Consider the following 18,189-nt stretch of genomic DNA (forward strand, 5'->3'; position numbering starts at 1 on the left):
TTTCTCTTCTTTTTTTTTCTTTTTTTTTTGTATCCCTACAGCATCCGTACGATGTCCCAGCTCCCACTTTTTCCTTTTCCTCCTCTTTCTACTCGGCAGGCGTTGTTGGGAAGGCGAAAATTAATAATCGAGGCAGAAAATGCCATACTGTTGTTGAAAGGGCGCAGAAATTAATATCTAAGCCTACACGTGCTGTTGTTTTGAGCGCCTCACATTTTTTGTTGATCGTTTAACACTGGAGGAGGAAAGCGCGCACACAAGACGATAACACATCGAGGTGTTAGCGAAGCAAGAAAAATTAGAGAAGAACTCGTCCGTGAGGAAAAGCAGAGTAATGCTTTATTACACCCGTGCCCACGGATGTTCCAAGGATTTTCCTCTTGGTCGACACTCATATCTGCTGTTTTGGCATTTCTGGTAGGTGTTTTGGGGGTATTGGGGGTGTGAGGGAAGTGCTGCCCGCGCCCATTGGATTCGGACTAGAGACGATGGCGATCGAGGCTAAAAGCAGAGAGACACCTTATGCACCAACACCTCATAGAGTTGCCTACACCCGCCACTTTTGTAGCTATGTATATCCTCAAACTATCGTGTAGTGCTCGAGGATAGCGCCAAGCATTTCCTCCGGTCGATTTTTGAAACAGAAGAGCGGTCTTGAGAAGCAGCTTGAGTCGAGGATCGTTTAAGAATACGGCCATCTGCGGAGCGAGTCCTGCCGTTATCACATCTTTGGGAGTGGCCAGTAGTACGACGCCCCATTTGCGAGATTACGCGCTTTATTGGGAAAATAATGGATAAAAATAGCGGAGGTCGAGAGTCGCTACAGAACGACGCAGAGAAGCAGAACTGTACGAACACAAGTGCATACTTTGGCACATTAAATATCCTCAAGAAACAGAAATGGCGTCGTTTGGCTGCAGAGCTGCCAATCATGGTCACGTGTGTGATGACGTGTGGCCAGGACCTGTCCAGAATGCATTGCGTGCGACCTGTTTCTGTGGGCCAGGTGGCGCGAGTGAGCAGCAACGTCAGCGCCCCAAAATATGCAACGCGCGGTATAGTTTAGCAGACGACGTGGCACTTTCAAATACATTGTCTCGAGTTATTCGCACTTGGCAAGATGCACCGCTTTTTCAGTGGATTTCCTACAGGTTTTGTAGCTCTCCTTGACGCATACTGCTTGAAACAGCACGCAGAACCCGCTGATGAAACTCCCTACTGTTTGGATCCATGGCCGCTTGGGCCCGAAATGGCGCTGGGCAAACTTTGTTGCCACAGCCCTACACGGACAACTGTAAAGCGAAAGGGAAGTCGGAGAGCCGATTTCACTTCCTTCATGCGGGCAACAGATCAAGCCCTCTATGGAATCACAGCTGCTACTTCCCGCCGGGGGAGGGCGCCATGCATTCCAGCAACCTCTACTGATTTTTTCCCATTACACATTCTTACCGCTTATACGATCCACAGATTGCCTATCATAACCCACTTTCTTATCGCCAACTCCCCACCCGTTATTTAACGACAATCGTCTATCTTCTAGTGCCACCTAGCGACACTTGGCGATGTTCACTCTGCAAGCGCCCCCTACACAATGCAACGACCGGCCATTTCCAGAAACGACCTGATAAAACGGTATGACGGTTGTATATTCTTATACGTCGCACCGCACCACCTCATTCACGGCGTGTGTTGGCTGCGCGTAGTACACGTTTAAGGCTGTCCGAGAAGTATATGGCAGCCATCAACGAAATGAAAGCTCGGAATTTAGCGCCTTGAGTGATGATTTACAGTGACGCCTGGCAGTGTACGTAGATTGATTGGACGTTGTAATTATCCCTATTAGAGAGAACATTGCTTTCTTGCGTTGCTGTTAAAGCAGCTGCTTTATGATCACACACTATCGACGTCGTTCCCGACTTAACGATGCGGCTGCGAGGCATAAAAGCCACCCGCTCGTTCGGGTTTAAGGAGTCGTTACATGTGCTAGTCAAGTGGTCTTCAGAGTGTACCAGGGTAATTCCCTTTGTAACGACGGAGTGTGAATCGTTGAGCTTGTGTACGTGATTTCTGACTGCGAGACGTAGATAAGTTGACGACGCTCTCTATAGTGACGTCAAAACTGACGTCATACTTGGTTTATCCTATATTGACTTTTCAAGTCATTTATGTTTAGAAAATAGAGGATATTTAAGAAAACACAGTTTGGAATACAAGTGTCACTTGTGAACGGGGATAATACTGTTGACAGCAGAGGATAATCTACTAGGAACGTTCAACCGGCATACTATATTTTAATTCTGCGGAACAGAAGATGGTTTTGGAAGACAAATAACTTGTCGAAATACCAATGGCGATCTTGGAAGACATACTACCTGTGTGGAGGGCGACTCCTTTGAGTGTTTCTCAAAGTTCTGGGGAAATTATGATTGAGGGCGAGATGGGACGCTACATTCGCGTGTTATCAAGGTATGGTAGAAAGAAAACAATTGACCGCATCCGACGCCATTTATAACAAGCGCGCTACGCTTGTAAAGTTGAAGGGCAAACTGGTCGTAGGACGGCGGGACAGACATTGGCTGAGAACGGGATTTAACCAAAAACGCAGTAAAGGTCAAGAAAAAGAAGAAACTGAGCAGAAAGATCCGCGAGAAGTTGACGTACGAACCTCTTGTCCAAACTATCTTATCGTCGCTCGAAAATATTCCCTCGATCCCCTCTCGGGGCTGAGAAAACAAATTGGAAATCCCAGCAATAGGAAGTCGGGATTAGTTTTGTAGGCCTCATTTTTCTGCAGTGATGCTGTTTACACTCTGTTGGGACGAGCCCGCTCTAATCCCTTTCCGCTAATCGTTGACGTCCGGTGTTTGTCTCGGATCATCCCTCCGATAATCCAAACCTGTGTGCCGCGCTAATCGCCAGATTACACCTTTGTTGTACCAGCCTCGGTAGATCAGGTACTCGCCTACGGGATCGAACCTCTGCACGACTTGGTGCAGAGATGTCGCACGTCCTTCTCATCCGGTTAAATAAAGGGTTGACAGGAACACTTACCCTGCTTCGTTCATCAAGCGGGAGCAATCGGGAACCGCCGTGGAAAATACTTTGTTGTGCGGTGGATTGTCACTGAGATCAAATTTATAAAAAAAAAAAAAAAAAACGCCAGGAAAAAGCAGCCATCGACCCCGCCCGATCTCATAGCGTGACGTCAGCAGACCTACCAGCAGTCGTAAGCTCTCATTGGCCACCGAAAATTCGTCGGCTTCTGCTACGGCGCTTCGGCCGAGAGCTGCGCGCTCGATTCCCGTCACTAGCTAGCTGACATTTCGTCCGTCGACTGCCCTCCTTGGAAATCACGGGGTTTCATCCACGGCCCTTGCTTATCATCATAGCTGTCTCGTGGAAAAAAAAATAGAGAAAATCCAATTATTATTACGCAGGTTGTTGCGTTCGGCTATAAGACTCGCTGTTCGGCATGTTTCACGAAGTTACATGGAATGAAGAATCTATAATAATTTAATTACCGTGTGTTAGTTGGCAACAGGAGTGCTGTAAAACAAGCGTAATACCTTTTCTCGTACCGAGGAGAAAAACAAACAGAATGACTCTTCATCTAGGATGCATCCGATTGTGGCTGCCAGCACGCTCGCCACGCGGAGCTAGAGATCCAAAATGCAAACGTTCAACTTCGATGAAGAGGGATTTCTGCGTCGAAAGGAAATCCGGCAAATTAGGTTTGAGGCACGTCGGTCACATTAGCTGTCACATCTGCAGCTGCTTTTTTTTTTTCTCCTCCATTTCGTTTCCTTCTGTTTCTTCTTTTTTTATTCATCCGAAACCGTGCTTAGAATAAGTGGTCGTCCATTAATGGCAGCGAGATACTTTGTTCTCTGCAAGGGGTTCGAGAGAGGAGCGTCTTAATCCCGTCTGTGTTAAGACATTAATGCGCCTTCTTCCTACACGTTACAAGCTGAGAAGAGCAGTCGTACATGGAAGGAGATGCAATACGTGCAACTCGAGGCTGCGCAAAATAGTGCCGCTATCATTATCGCCAGTAAGATACGCCATTACACGGAAGGTTCCCGACTGGCTCGTCTTCGCTACGGTCTGAGCTATTGCAGACTCGATCCGGAAGGTTGTATAAAAGATAAGCATTTTGCTTGGCATATCTGATAGCAACGCGGAGGTATTACCGATCTCAAGCAAACGTCACCAGCTGACCCAAATTTTGCGCACCAATGCAGCGTCTTCTGTAGTTTTATATGGCCGGTTTCACACTCACGTTTTTCTCGGCCGTGTTTTAACGGAGCCAAAACGGACAAATTTGAGCCTATGGAGCTCGATTGCCTTTAGGTTTTATATTTGAAGCATATGGCCTAACGGTCGCAGAAATAAAGCTAATGACACAGCGTCTGTTTCGTCTCCGGCCGTGTAGTAGTAGACACGTCCTATCCCTTTTGAGTCAGGGTGGGAGCCTATGCTTGCTTGGCTTCTGAAGGAAGGCTCGCATAATCTCGGATACCTTGGCACATAGGTGGCGCAACCTGTTCAGCGCGATTCCGGTGCACGCCAACTGTCTTCCTCTAGTCACTAGTGTAGAGCGCCGTTACTAGACGGTCGTGTCCGTCGTGTTCCCTGCCTTACCAGGTACACCTCGCCTCGATACAAATCGCTTGAAGGCCTTCAAAAAGTCTTCGGCAGTCATGGATTCTGTGAGCTCTAAATGAACTGCCCTAGTTACGGCGCAAGTGAAGATGAGGATATAACACTTTCTGCGCATGCACACGTTGTGTTTCTGAGTATGTGTACCGCGAACATAATCTCTTTTGTGGAAATCCTTGCGACACGATTTTTCAGAGCCGCAGTGTAGGTGATACATGCCTGTGTACGGAAAAGCCTCCGGCTACACGACCATAAACAGCGCTACAGAATACGGTTCGGAGTGCCCCCAAACGTCGTGAAACAGGCCCATAGACTGCTCTGGGTGTCATCGCTACGTTGGGCCACTTTATTAATAATGAGCAAAACAAGCAGACAGATGGCAGCGATCTCATTGGATTCAGCTTTGTTTTTCTTTTCTTTTTTTCACCTGGGTCTGAAACTTTCTGCTTCTAGTTGGTTTCTGCTTTCAGAAATGAAGTTTGCAAATTAAAGTAGTGTGTAGAAGAAGCAATTTTTCGAAAAGTGCTCTTTCCGTTCTTCATGCGGCCCCAGCCCGGGATGAAATTTTCTAGAAGGACCTCTTTGTGCCCTTAGATAAGCAGAGCTCACTTTGAGAAACTCCGGGGTCACTAAACCGCAACGAAGCTAAAAAGAAAACAAAGAAGGTAAATTAAAACGAGAACGACATCAATACCCCTCCTTCTCAAAGGACTGGCTAACATTCCAACGCAAAATAGTAGCTCGCTGTGGGTGGTGATTTTTCTTGGTCTAAAAGTGAGCAACCCGATCTATCGAGTCCTTATACGATGTGCCTCCCACGCGCGCTGCTGGTAATAAACGATGGAGTTGACTTCCGCCACGTAATTTGTCGCGGCGGGGCGCCCCGGTTGTTGATCGAGTGTACGCTACATTGCGTTGTTTTTATGATTAGACGTTGTAATGAGCTCGTACGCGTTGTCCAAGCCTGGCCTGTTTTCTTCGCTGGTTTCAGTCGGTGGTGTTAGAAGCCTTTTTGTGTCTCCGGAATAAATGGACAGCCGGGCCACAGCATCGACTGATCTTCGGATGGGAGTTGTATTCGACTGCGAGTAACGCGTACACTCTATGTGCGAAATCTCACGCAGAACGGGCGTGCTGTAGTCTGAGATAAATGGGGAAGAAAGAGCTTGTTCACGTCCGGTTTCACGATGACGTAAGCATGAGCTCCGCACTTGGGCAGACTTCATGAGGATGGCGCCACACATGTGAGGGTAATTGCCGTAAGTGGGTAAGTGACATCACAGCAGGGAAACCCCTGGTCATAAATTTTAAATTATAAATAATTAGTTCCACGGTGTTTTCTTTGTTTGTAAGAAAAAAAAGAGGAGAAACTGAACTCGTATCTCGACTTGTTCTGCTACTCCTAACATAAATTCTCCCCCACCCCCCCCCACCCCACCAAAAAAAAAAAAAAAAATACTTCTCATGTGCTCTACTCGCAAGTTCGCTATTCAGCAGTCCACTATTCGCAATTATCCACTCTTCACAACTATCCCAAGATCATGCACAGAGAATCCAAAAAAGGTTGTATCCATCCCACAGCTCCGAACAAATGTCACAAGTGCCGCCAAGGCAGCATCCCTCGTGTGCGGTACCCAAAGTTCCAACACCCTCACTATATTGAAGTCACTGCTGTCTAGTTGACCAAGTATAGGTTTCAGTGTAGCTCTTTGAGACGCATACCTAGTGCAGTGCATTATAATATGCTCACTATCCTCCATCGTTGCACAAACCGAACAATTCGATGAGTCGGCTCTTCCAACTTTGCGAAGAAAATGACAGGCACATTCAACCGACACCGGTGTAAAAACGTCTGAACAGAGCGCGGTAGCGTAGACGGAACTTCAGCTCCGCATCTATGCGATGTAGCAGCGACGAATCACTCTGCAATTGTTTGGTTTTCGTCGCTTGGGAATCTCGGATTCCGGGATTGAAACCTAAGTGATAGGAAAGTTGTATCCCGCAAAAAGTCACCGTATAAAATACACTTATTAAATTATACGATATTAGTTGAACTCGCCGATTCGAGATGGAACATGGTCATTGCGTTTCATCGCGTACCCCGAGTAAGTTCTCAATCGCCTTTATCTCGAGGGCCCACCTTTGTGACGTGTAGCATCGTTCCGTTGAAAACCTGCCCGGCTGCGTGACACCGACATCGTTAATAGCTGGAATTGCAGCTGTACTTTCTGCCCACGGGTTATGCACCCCTTTTGTACCTGGCTGTGCACCACAAGCTACAGGTGTGCTTTGAAGCTACTGTAAAACGGTATAGAGCTTAAATATCACAAAATTTATCTATTCGATAGCCCGAAGTATACTTCTAACGTCACAACCGAGCTCGTAGTTTTTTTTATAGAAAATTAAACGGGCAAAGTTAAATATTACGGGCAACACTGTGTCGAAGTTGCCACCAACTGCGCATTGCTCGTCAAGTACGGCGGCAAAACTACATTGATGCTCATAACACTGTGTCTAAAACAAAAGATGTCCGGTACGTACTCATCATGAGTAGCTAGCCTGTCCCGAACATATAGATCACGTAGCATCACTGACCGGCAATCAGAGGTTGGAATCCCACCTTTGCTTCAACTGCCACTATTCAACAGACAAATTCGGGATTGTTTCCCACCAGACGTCGCCCCAAGCCGTTCTACCGCAATTGCGCTTAAATTCTCAAATTAAATTATCAAAAAATTCTCACAAATTAAAAATTGGCAACTGTACTACCGCACTTGTACTAGCAAATTTAAAATATTCAGCGTTCCCTGTCACGTGTATAACTTGTGCTGGGTTTACAAGCGAGGGTCTACAAGCTGAGATCTCAGCACCTCGTATCCTCCGTACCCTGCCACAAACTTGGCAGTCGGAATACTCATGCACTTCCAAGATGAACACGCGTGTGTTCTTCCTTTCCCATCCCGGTGCTTCTTCACTGGGTACATCTGGCTTGAACACACACATTCACTATGCCGAGCACGTGACAAAGGCCGCAATTACGACTCCCTCACGAACGTTATCGCGGTCGTTCCCCCACAGAGAGTGACTATTTGCATTTGGAGTTCCGATCCCCAGCCGTTCGAAGGGTGCCAGGCATCAAAGGATTCCATCGATTTTGCCCTTAACGAACCAATATACAACAAATAAAACCAACCCCTTTGGGTTTTTTGAATGCCATATCATCTCGTGCATGGGACGCAGGGAATGCTCCCGTATGTGTAAAGCAATAATACTTTTTGTGAATGCGCCAGCGAAGGCCCACAAAGGCACTTTGTGCCATACAGTAAGTGGACGCCTTCCAGCATTCAATTCAATTCGGCCCTTTATTTTGGTTCACGTGCTCATCCAGAGCCCTCATAGTCACTTTCAGTGTTCGATAACCATATGAACGTATTGGACCAATATCGATTCCCACAACAATTTCGAGATATGTGTTTCGAAAATGGGGTCCAACTATAATATAAATGGGGTGCAGAGACCCTTTAACTGTATATGGTACGTCGCTGGATCATGTTATCGAAAAAGGTTTCGGATTATCATTAAAATCTCGCTTTCGTGTATTCTGTATTGAAACACCCGTATTTTTCTCAATACGAATCCGACGGTCCGCACCGTCACATAAACTGCACAGGACACCATCGACGTGCTCTACAGGTCTTGTGATATCCTACATCATTATATTAGTTCTACTATTCATACTATTGGTACAGTACAAGAGGGACGAAACTTGCGTGGTGCTATACCCTGTTGTACTATACCACACCTGTTGCCCTCGTCCTATCATCCATCGTACTGAATCCGCTCGAAACACGCACATGTGCATGGCACAGATATGTAACTACCATCAATATCTCAGCTACACGTCCTACATTCAGTCGCTTTTCGTTCAAAGGGACGAACGCAACGAACGTACATTTGTATACTATATATATAACGTATATTTGTTTACGATGGCATATTGGTTTGGTTCGGTTTTAACAAAAAATAAAATGGAGATGTTGGCTTCACTAGTGTGAGTCCCGCAACTCCACATCACTTGCACCAGTTACTTTGGTGGAAAACTCCCGTAATGATGATGCCAATGAAGGTGAGGAGGAGGATGGTGATGATGATGATTAGTGGTGGTGGTGGTGGTGGTGGTGATTCCGACAGAAAACAAGTACGCACACACTTAGATGATGGCGTATTAACGCGATCACATACAATATATACAGTGGGTCACTCGTTAATATATGTTCACTTCGACAGTTCCCTCTCCAGTTTTGTTTGGAACTAATTATGTTGTTCGGATACCTTTTATGTAATACTCGCTATCTGTGGCCGCATCAAAAAACATCAACGCATAAACAGAACTAAAGAACACGGTCACGCCATATGTTTGGAGTGGCCGCCGAAAATATTTGAATAAAGCGTGCAGTCAATTATGGATGCTCACTGTCAGCAGTGTCCGGTTCTCCGAGACATCCGCGAAAACAAAAGAAAACTCGCTTAAAAGCAAATGTGAAAACAGCCTGCGCTACACCAACGAAGATGCGTCTGCTTCAATGCTGTACAAAATTACGGATTCGTAATCACGAGGGACGAGAAGTTTCACGTTTTGTCGTTGTCGTCTAATTTTCTACCCAATCTCAGGGTTTCAACAAAGATGGAAATTCGTGAACACCTGAGCTATCCTGTTTCTTTGCCGTTTTTTTTTCTACGAGGTCCCGTTCGTTTTTTCTCGTTTGACGAGAAAATGACGAGGCTTTGTGGGATGAAAATTTTCGCATACGGCATCCACGTGCGATTCGCAGTCGAACAGGATTCGAACGTCAATCGACGAACTGCCCCTTGAAAGGAACCCTATGCGGTAAGAACTACGTCCCAAGTGCGTGTTATGACCGATAAAACACGGTACACATCCTCCGAAGCGATCAATCCCTGCGCCCAAGCAAAGGTTCAAACAAAGGATGCCCCCCTCGATAACCCGTTCGCTCCGGTCTTAGTCATCCCCCGCCGGGGGATCTAATGTATGCATATATCGCTCCCGCGTTCGATCACTTTTCTCTGGGCTTAGAAAAAGGGTTCGATGTGAAGGGGAAGCGAATGTGTCACCGGGAGGCTATAATTTCATGATTGGTGTGCGCGGTTGTGTTCCCAAATTTTCTGCTTTCAGAGTATTCCATCTCCACACAGTATAGTGTCACAGATGTGGTGTTCTTCAATTTTTGCCCGTCTAACTCTTACTTTATTCGGTAAATGGGAGTTACTCTCGCGAAGAAGGTTATATAATGAATAATCAAAGGGAGGAGAGCACTCCTTTAAAGGAGCAACTGGACCACAGCGTTTACTTCCCCACTTTACACGGAAACAGCGGACAATTCTTTGTCACGCGGCGCGTATTTAAATGTGACCAATTCGAATTACGACCTCGATGTGTATCTCGTTTCACAACCATTTTTCGCACCTATTACCTTCTCTAGGGTGTGCAACAGATATCGCGCGGTTGTGCGAGTAATTGCTATGGATATGCCGAATGAAAGAGAATTGCGAGGCCTTGTTTCGAATCGGCTGGAGAAAATGGGAGAATAATCGAGAAATGACTAGAATCGTGCAGGCATCCCTCGACATTTCATATTTCGATACAGTATTGATTTTTCTTTCTTTTTCCCATCCAATCCAATCCCTCGACATCCTCATATAAAAATGTGCTGGACAATTCGAAAAACAATGGTACGCACAATAAATACAAATACTTGGACAAAAGAACGCGCGTTCTGAATAGGGCGCAAATTACGATACCTTCGTATAACTTTCCATTCACCTTCTAAGCACATGTACGAGCATGATATAAGGCTTACATTGAATCGGCGGATGTTAGTTATCCATTGTGTATTCTGAGCGCGTTATGTACAACGTCGGTAGAAGTATATGGAATGCATAGCTTGTATATATATATGACCGCGCAACAGTTGCGTTTCGACGGCACATATCTTGGCTTCGTTCAACTTTGACGGTCGTGCTTTTGGGAAGAGTTGCGTCACTCCCGCGGTCCAAGTTTTCGGCAAAAATCATATAGAATTGCCGCACCTTCCACGTAAATTGATCTACACAAGCTGTACATAACATGCATAGAACCCGTCGCGCTTTTAGCGGTCATTGTAAAATGCACAATGCCGGCAGCGTGTGATCCAAGAATAAATAATAAAGAGAGAGAGAGAAAAACTCACGTGATTCGTACGGTCCAGATCGGTCATGAGCATCTCCAGTTCGTCTGACCTGCTGCAAGAGAGACCACCGGATTAGATAATTATCACGCTAAATCCTAAGGTAATGCATAACCTTAGGATTAGATAATGCAATCGAGAAAGGTATCGAAAAGTGAAAGATGAACCGGAGAAAGAACGGCGGGGAGGGGGATGTTTGGAACGGAAACGTCTGCCTCACCGTTGTTTTATGATTGGCCATCTTTTTCGTCTAATATATATCGCTCGCTTTCCCTTAACCGACTCAATAGACAGGAAGGAGGTTCGTGGATTTAACGTCGCGAGAGGACTATGATCATAAACGACGGACCACGTGCTCGGTGTCTGAGTATATGTATAGGCGATACTAAATCGGATTTGCGTAGGACACGGACGAAGCGATGCTTAGCTTACTTGACAACATTCCGTACATGGCGGCTTTTGGTAGATCGGAAACAGTTTACGGAAAGCACGAAGGAAGCTGTCAAATCCAAGCTGGGTTTCGTTTTCCTTTTCGTAACCGCGAATATCTTCCAATGGACGCTAAAAGTGTGGAAAGAAGCATAGCGCTCACCCGCAGGTCTATCAATGATCATTAATGGGACGCAAGTGTTGAAGGAACGACTGCGTGTCGAACGGAAAGCTTGCATCTACGGGGCACCACTTTGTCACGCCGAGAACAATTGCGCGGAAATAATTGTGCTCGCACAGCTGCTGCTGCTGCCGCTGCTGCATCCACGATAGTTTATAAAAATGCAATTTGTATATATCGCCCCTTTCACTCCTCTATTGCTGGAGAGGAAAGCTGGTTCGACGGTGCTGTTTCCGATGGTAACGTCAATATCGCAACGATTACTGACTAAAAAACGTATCTATTGTGTTAGCATCGCGATGCAACCGTCGCCATGAGCGTCGGTCCGTCTCTTTACGCCGCTCGTATATATATCCTCGTCCGGGTTCCTCCACCGCCTCAGAAGGCGGAACCAACTGATCTGTCATAAGCGGTGCACGGACAGATTGAGAGAGGGCCTGGGCCGACTTCAAGGGGATCTGTGTTTGTTTGGAAGATATGTCGAAAAAGTGAGGCAGCACAACGGGTTCGCAGCTCGTTTTTGGAGCTAAAGGTCCAGATCCAAAAAGATCGGAATCCCAGCAATTCGCGACGGAGTGCACCTCCTAATAAAACTGTCACTCCGAAGTGTACGAGCAAGTTCCGTGCGGGACTGCTAGTAACAAGATCTATCGGTGTGAGAACTTTTTTCTCGCTACAAATGATCGGACGGCGAAGAAACAGCGCGTCGCACGGAAGACCGCCTCCGAGGCTCAGCTATACAAGTTGAAGCAATCGGAACACGATGCTAATTAATCCATCTGAGGCTAGAAAACTGAAAGCGAACAGTGAAGGATTTAGACAGAAGCGGGAATTGATTGCCGGCCAAGTGTTCCGACGACTGCCTCATTTCAATGTTTCAATCAGTCCGCGAGACTCCTAGAAGTGATTTGCACCTAAGGAGACATAACGGTTTCGGAAAGCGACGTACCAGCCCGGAGTCTCTGGAGAGTCCATGTCCACCAAACAGCATGCACATTCTCTACCGTTGAAGCGCCACCTAATAGAGGCCGCCACGCTATTGGTTCCTCACAGTGCGTGTCAGAGAGAAAGGCAGCGAGTCTGGGGCCGACTTCGGTGGGAACAGCCGAGAAACACGGGGAAACTATTTTTTAATTCAGCATCGCGAAGCAACCGTTGCTGTGATCGTGTACAGATGGAGAGAGGATATCAGAAGGGAGGAGGGTACGTCTAGAAAGCGTACCGGAAAGCCCCTCATCCCCACCGGCTGCCATCAACATCATTTGTTTGTTTCAAAGAATAAACAGCTAGCTGCTGTGGTGTGCAGCCAGCAAAGCGGGTCTCGATTTCCATCCCAATATCCGCTATCCGGATCCACACTATTCGCTCAATCCATGTTCTTCTATTCACTATCCGATCCCCTTCGGCCAACACAATATTCACCCAACATCGATCCATCTATAGACGCTGAACACCTCTGTATTGGTATCAACTAACAACTAACTTCGGCAACGAGGTTTGACGCTAAATCCACACTCATCCAATTCAAGGTCAGCGACATACTGACACTATCAATGATATTTTGTCCCAGTCATGATGATTTGATCACGGTAATTTGGCGTTATCCAGGAATGGTGAAAAGTGAACGCTTTTTAGGGCACTGCGCCAGTCAACTGAACTTAACCAATTTCGACTTATATAGTGAGGAGTTCTCTATACACTCTCATTGTCTTTGGACAATCTGCACAGAGGCGGCCCATCGCTTATGTATACTGGCGGAGCCGTCTCGCGAACGCGCCGTCAAAATTGATTAATTGATTGATTGGTAAAAAATCATTACTTGGAGCTGCAATGTCTGCACGGGATCACTGTTGCTGTAAGCGGAAAAGGGGAAAGAAAGAGGGGCGAAAGGGGGTCTACGCGATGCTGAAACGAGCGTAAAAAAACTGAAAGAGAAACTGAAAGTGGCAGGACACGGGGGGGGGATATGTTTATTATATTTAAAAAAAATGAGGGAAGGTTAGCCTGCGCTACGGCGGCTTCCTATTCCCGGCAAAGAAAAAAATAAATAAATAAAATAAAGTAGACAAACAAACAAAAAGGAAAACGAACAAACAAAATGGAAAACAAACACGAAATTGATCACAGTTCACACAGAAGGCCACAGATCCGCAGGAACTGAACAAGTGCCTTTGTCACCTGACTATATTGTGTGGGCCAGCGTAGCTAGGAAAAAGTCTGAAATCCGGAATTTTTCTATAAACTCTGTGGTGGTGGTGCCGAAAACTCGGGCTTTCCACAGACTCGTAACCTATAAGCGGACAAGAGCTCAGCTTGGAAAGCGACCTTACACATTCGCCTCAACAGGATTCTGCTCTTAAACAGCTCCTTCGAACGTTCGAATTCTATGAAGCGTTCGTCCCATCGCAATGTTTCCGTTTTCTCGCGACAGTTGCCTCCGGTTGCGAAGTCGCTGTCTGCTTCCGTGCGCAACTTTGACGCAGGAGGGCGCTATACAGTCGAATTAGACTATACAATCTCAAAATCAGTCGGCACCTCTGAACTGTCCCTTTAAAGGCACCGCAAGTGTTGTCCTAAATGGTTGCTTGTACGAACAATGCTGCGGCAGAACCAATGTTCAAGGACAACTTCATTTTTGATGATGAGTTGATGACTGGAGTGTTTCATCGGCCCGCTGACTTTCATTCCCCCAATGCAAGCCACAATTATAGACCTGGTATCCCAAGTTTCATTACGTCATCCCCATTCATGCGGGGCTTCGCAATATAACATTCCCCGCAAAGCATTCAGATACGACACATAATGTGCAGATACATTTATCTAGCTATTGCTGTGCCGAAGACACAGGATACACAAAGCGAGGCAAAAAAAAAAAAAAAAAAGAAGAAACGAAAAGGAAGCTTGCGCTGTCGTTATTACTAAAAAAAGGTCCCTTTTATTATTGTCGTATACGGGGGCAGCAAATCGGCAATGCATCATCTTTTATTAAGCCAGATAATTAGCTGGGTAGGTTTTATTGAGGTGCTCTGGTCGTTAGTCTTCATCAAGATTCCGTCTAGTCACATCTTTCACGATGTGCGTAATATTATCCGGTAATTTATTTTTTATTTTTTATTTTTTTTCTGAGTTCCGTTGCCGAAGATCTCATGTGTGTCTTGTATCTATAATCTGCCTTTGATATGCAAATACAAAATTCGCCGTCTATAGTTGAGCCCTCTGACGGTTAGTCAGTGAAGTCCTAACCTTGGAGGATTTCAGCAGTAGTTGTTCGGTGCAGCTTGGCGCTTTTTCTTTTTCCAAAAAGGGTATAGCAGATAAACAGCGCGATTGGACCTTTATCGTACGAAGTACAAATAGTCGCGTAGAAAACAACGGCGTTTTATCGATACGCGTTTAAATCGATATACAGATTGATAAAATATATATACATTTTTAAAACACGGATAACATCTATTAAGAAAAAATTCGATAAACTACACAGAAGTGATCAAAAAGATATCATGAAGAGCTTCGAGGGAAATATCAGCTTCACGGGGTTCTGAACAGGAGAGCCCTGTATGAACTGCATTAATTTCTTAAATAAAATACGCGCGAAAATCAAGTGACACAACTAAATGCTCTACTGTTTAGAACAAAGCGAGAACAGTTTCGTGACGTCACTAACGGGGGAGCGCTACTGTCGCCATGATAGGTAGGTGCTGACCGTCCATTTCATGTTTCCTGTTTGTGACGTCAATAGGGTATGGCAGCGAACGAAAACCGAAACCATCATGTCGGCGCGGTCTCGCTTTTCGAAGCTGGCGCCCTCCTGCGGAGTGACGTCAGCGAACAAACCCATGCAGTACCAAGCACTGAAACTTCCCACGTAGCCCCACGAGAACCACCAAGTGAAAGAAAGTGCACGTTGCTCCTTACGGGCGTGCGGGCGGACGGCCAGTGAATCAGGAAAAAAAAGAAACGGGAGAATATTTGATTATCATAAATCCCTGAAACCATAAGGACGGCACGTACGTGCACGACGCTGAAATCAGCATGTATGAACTGAAACGTCTACCTGAGGATACACGGCGAACGTTTACAAAAGACATTCCAGTGAAGAGCGATGGATCTTTTTTTATATAAACAACGTTCCTGGCCATACATATAATTGAAGCCGGCCTTGAGGGACGCGGATCTTCGAGACGAGATCTTTTTTCAGGAGGAGAGAGACGTGGGCCCCGCCCACTGAAGATTGGCCACGCCCACTTTCTAAAGGTGACGCCTCTCTATTGGCGGCACGCGAACAGGTGAACCTGTTGAGGAAGATTTTCTTTTTTGCGCCGAGATGAGGAGCAAAAGACGGCCAATCATCCAGGAAGTCACGACATTTCAATCAGAGCTACCTCCGATCTAGCCCCTTCCCATGTTCGCCAAGATACACTTTTATGTCGCAGTTGAAATGTCTCGCACAGTTTGAACAAACTGTACTTCTGAACAACTTTTCACGAAATATCTTCCTAAAGCAGTCGGGGACGGTAAACGAGGCTGTTCTAAATAACCCTTAAATCAGCAAAGTTTAGCGGTTAAGCGACGATTGTGGCCAACAATCGGGTTGCTCAGCGCTATAGTACTAATAGTCTAATGCCTTAAGACCTAGAGAGACCAAGTCCAAGTTGCGAATGATCGTTAACTTGTCCAAAAGGTGGAAAGTTTTTCGAAACGTTACAACGTTTAGGTACCGGTTAGTACGATGCCTTTTACAGGGAAAATGTCTAGTACGAAGTGCGAGGCACACTAGAAATATCTCGCAATATTTCGATGCATTTTTAGAATGTTTTACATTTACATTTTTACATATTTCAATCGCATACTGTCAGTTGAAGAAAAGGCGCCAGCAGTGGGATCCGAACCCACACCCTCTGATTGCCGGTCAGAGATGCTACCGGTGGTGGTGGTACCCTCTTCTTCAACGTACCAGAGTCTACGACACGCATCCTCAACACATTCATTGTTGCCAGTCGCTCCCACATCCACACAGACGAACACACTTGTGGCATCTTCAATCAATTGAAGTATGCAGATGAGCGTTGTGTTGTGTTTGTCCTTCTACATTTTATTGCACTACAATGTGGCACATTATAATTAAAATCGATTTTAAAAAAAACTCAGTGCCGGGCTCAGTGGTTTACCCAGCACTCTTTACCGCATAGCCAGCTCCTGGCCAACCATCATCTCGAATGATATCGTTATCTGCCTTGATTTGTTGAAAACGGGAGGCGTACGCCTTTTTTGTGACAATTGCATAAGTGTCACAAAAAAGGCGTACGCCTCCCGTTTTCAACAAATCAGGGCAGAAACGATATCATTCGAGATGATGGTTGGCTAGGAGCTGGCTATGCAATAAAGTTCATTTTTAAGAGTGAAGATTTCGTCCTTGCAAGGAGGTGTATTTACATGCTTTTGACGAAATATTGAACAATTCCCAAAATTTTAGAGAGGGGGTCCCCTCCAGATTTTTGGGGGTGTAAGGGGGATCTGGAGAAATCACTGCAAGGACGTGGCCTATACATAGAAGACGACGACACAGCACATACGAGTATGTGCCGCGTTTTTACTGGCGGCCCACAGAAATGTCACCATCTTGGTGATTCAAAAAGGTAATATGGCAGGTCTTGCGGGTTTCGGTTCCTGAGGTCTTCCATTGTTTCCCCACTTATTTCGCGTTCATCAGCAAAATATAACCCAACGCAGGAAACGTAACTATTTTTTCATTTTGAGTATTTTCTCCGATTAGAATCGGAGAAATCGCAGGTGTGCGGGAGCAGAAAAGAGTGCACGCTCCATCTTTGTGACGTCATAAGTGTGGCGGAACAGGAACCGTCTCAGTGCGCCTCTTTCACTGTCGCTCTTCAATTTCAAGAATTTCGCCTCGCTCGGATAAATTCTTTTCGCGTTCTCAAGCACAGTAAATACAATACTATACGGAGTTTTTACAATAAATATTTGAGGTTGCTGAAAATCGTGCTCTATTCGTCGGCAGTCGAAATATTTTGTCCGAGCGATTATAGTGCAGTTTCATTTGCGCAGCACAGTGAGGGTCCCTCAAATCTGGGAGCGACATCCCACTCGCACCGCTGTGACGTCGGAGCGAAGGTGTGCTCTCATTCGTTAACGCACCAACGTCGGGGACCGATGGAAGCAAACTTCCTCACGACGATCATTCTGATTAGCATTCACGCCTTTCGTCACATGATGACCTGAAACTGGTAACGTCAGTTGCAGGAATGGCAAATGGCAAAGGCATGTTGCGCGAATGAAACATCAGCTGTATGCAGGCTCCAGATGGCGGCCGAATTTGAGGTCATCGGAGTTTCTACCATTCTCGAAAGCAGCTTTATTCGCCGCAGTCTCGTGGGTGCTGCGCGCAACTACCAACTATAATGGCCATCGTTGAAAGGCACATGTATACATGAATGTAGGCTGCGAGCTATATTACGTAAATATATTACTTGCCTTCCATTAGTGTTGCTGTTCGCCTTCAGGAGTTCAGACTGGGTTTGTTCCAAGGCTGAAATTAGAGAGAGAAATTATCAATCTTACAAGTTACAGCACGTGAATAGGAAGAAAAATATCGCTATAGTTTATTGTCAATCACCTTACGATCGTGGAACCCGAACGTTGGTCATTGATTCTATG

General features: G+C 45.9%; 1 protein-coding gene across 7 annotated transcripts in view; it reads right to left on the minus strand.

Moving 5' to 3' along the window:
- LOC135370018 (homeobox protein cut-like) overlaps positions 1-18,189 on the minus strand; it is a 340,306-nt gene that overhangs the window by 24,142 nt on the left and 297,975 nt on the right. For 6 of the 7 annotated variants that reach the window (XM_064603685.1, XM_064603683.1, XM_064603687.1 and 3 more), the window contains 2 exons: positions 18,007-18,061; positions 10,908-10,959 (listed from right to left, as the gene is read on the minus strand). In XM_064603685.1, coding sequence (XP_064459755.1) covers positions 10,908-10,959; positions 18,007-18,061 — 107 coding nt within the window. The remainder of the gene's footprint in view (positions 1-10,907; positions 10,960-18,006; positions 18,062-18,189) is intronic. The other variant, XM_064603684.1, reaches the window with a different exon arrangement.

Source organism: Ornithodoros turicata, chromosome 10 (assembly GCF_037126465.1).
Source record: "Ornithodoros turicata isolate Travis chromosome 10, ASM3712646v1, whole genome shotgun sequence".
In the NCBI taxonomy this organism is placed as follows: domain Eukaryota; kingdom Metazoa; phylum Arthropoda; class Arachnida; order Ixodida; family Argasidae; genus Ornithodoros; species Ornithodoros turicata.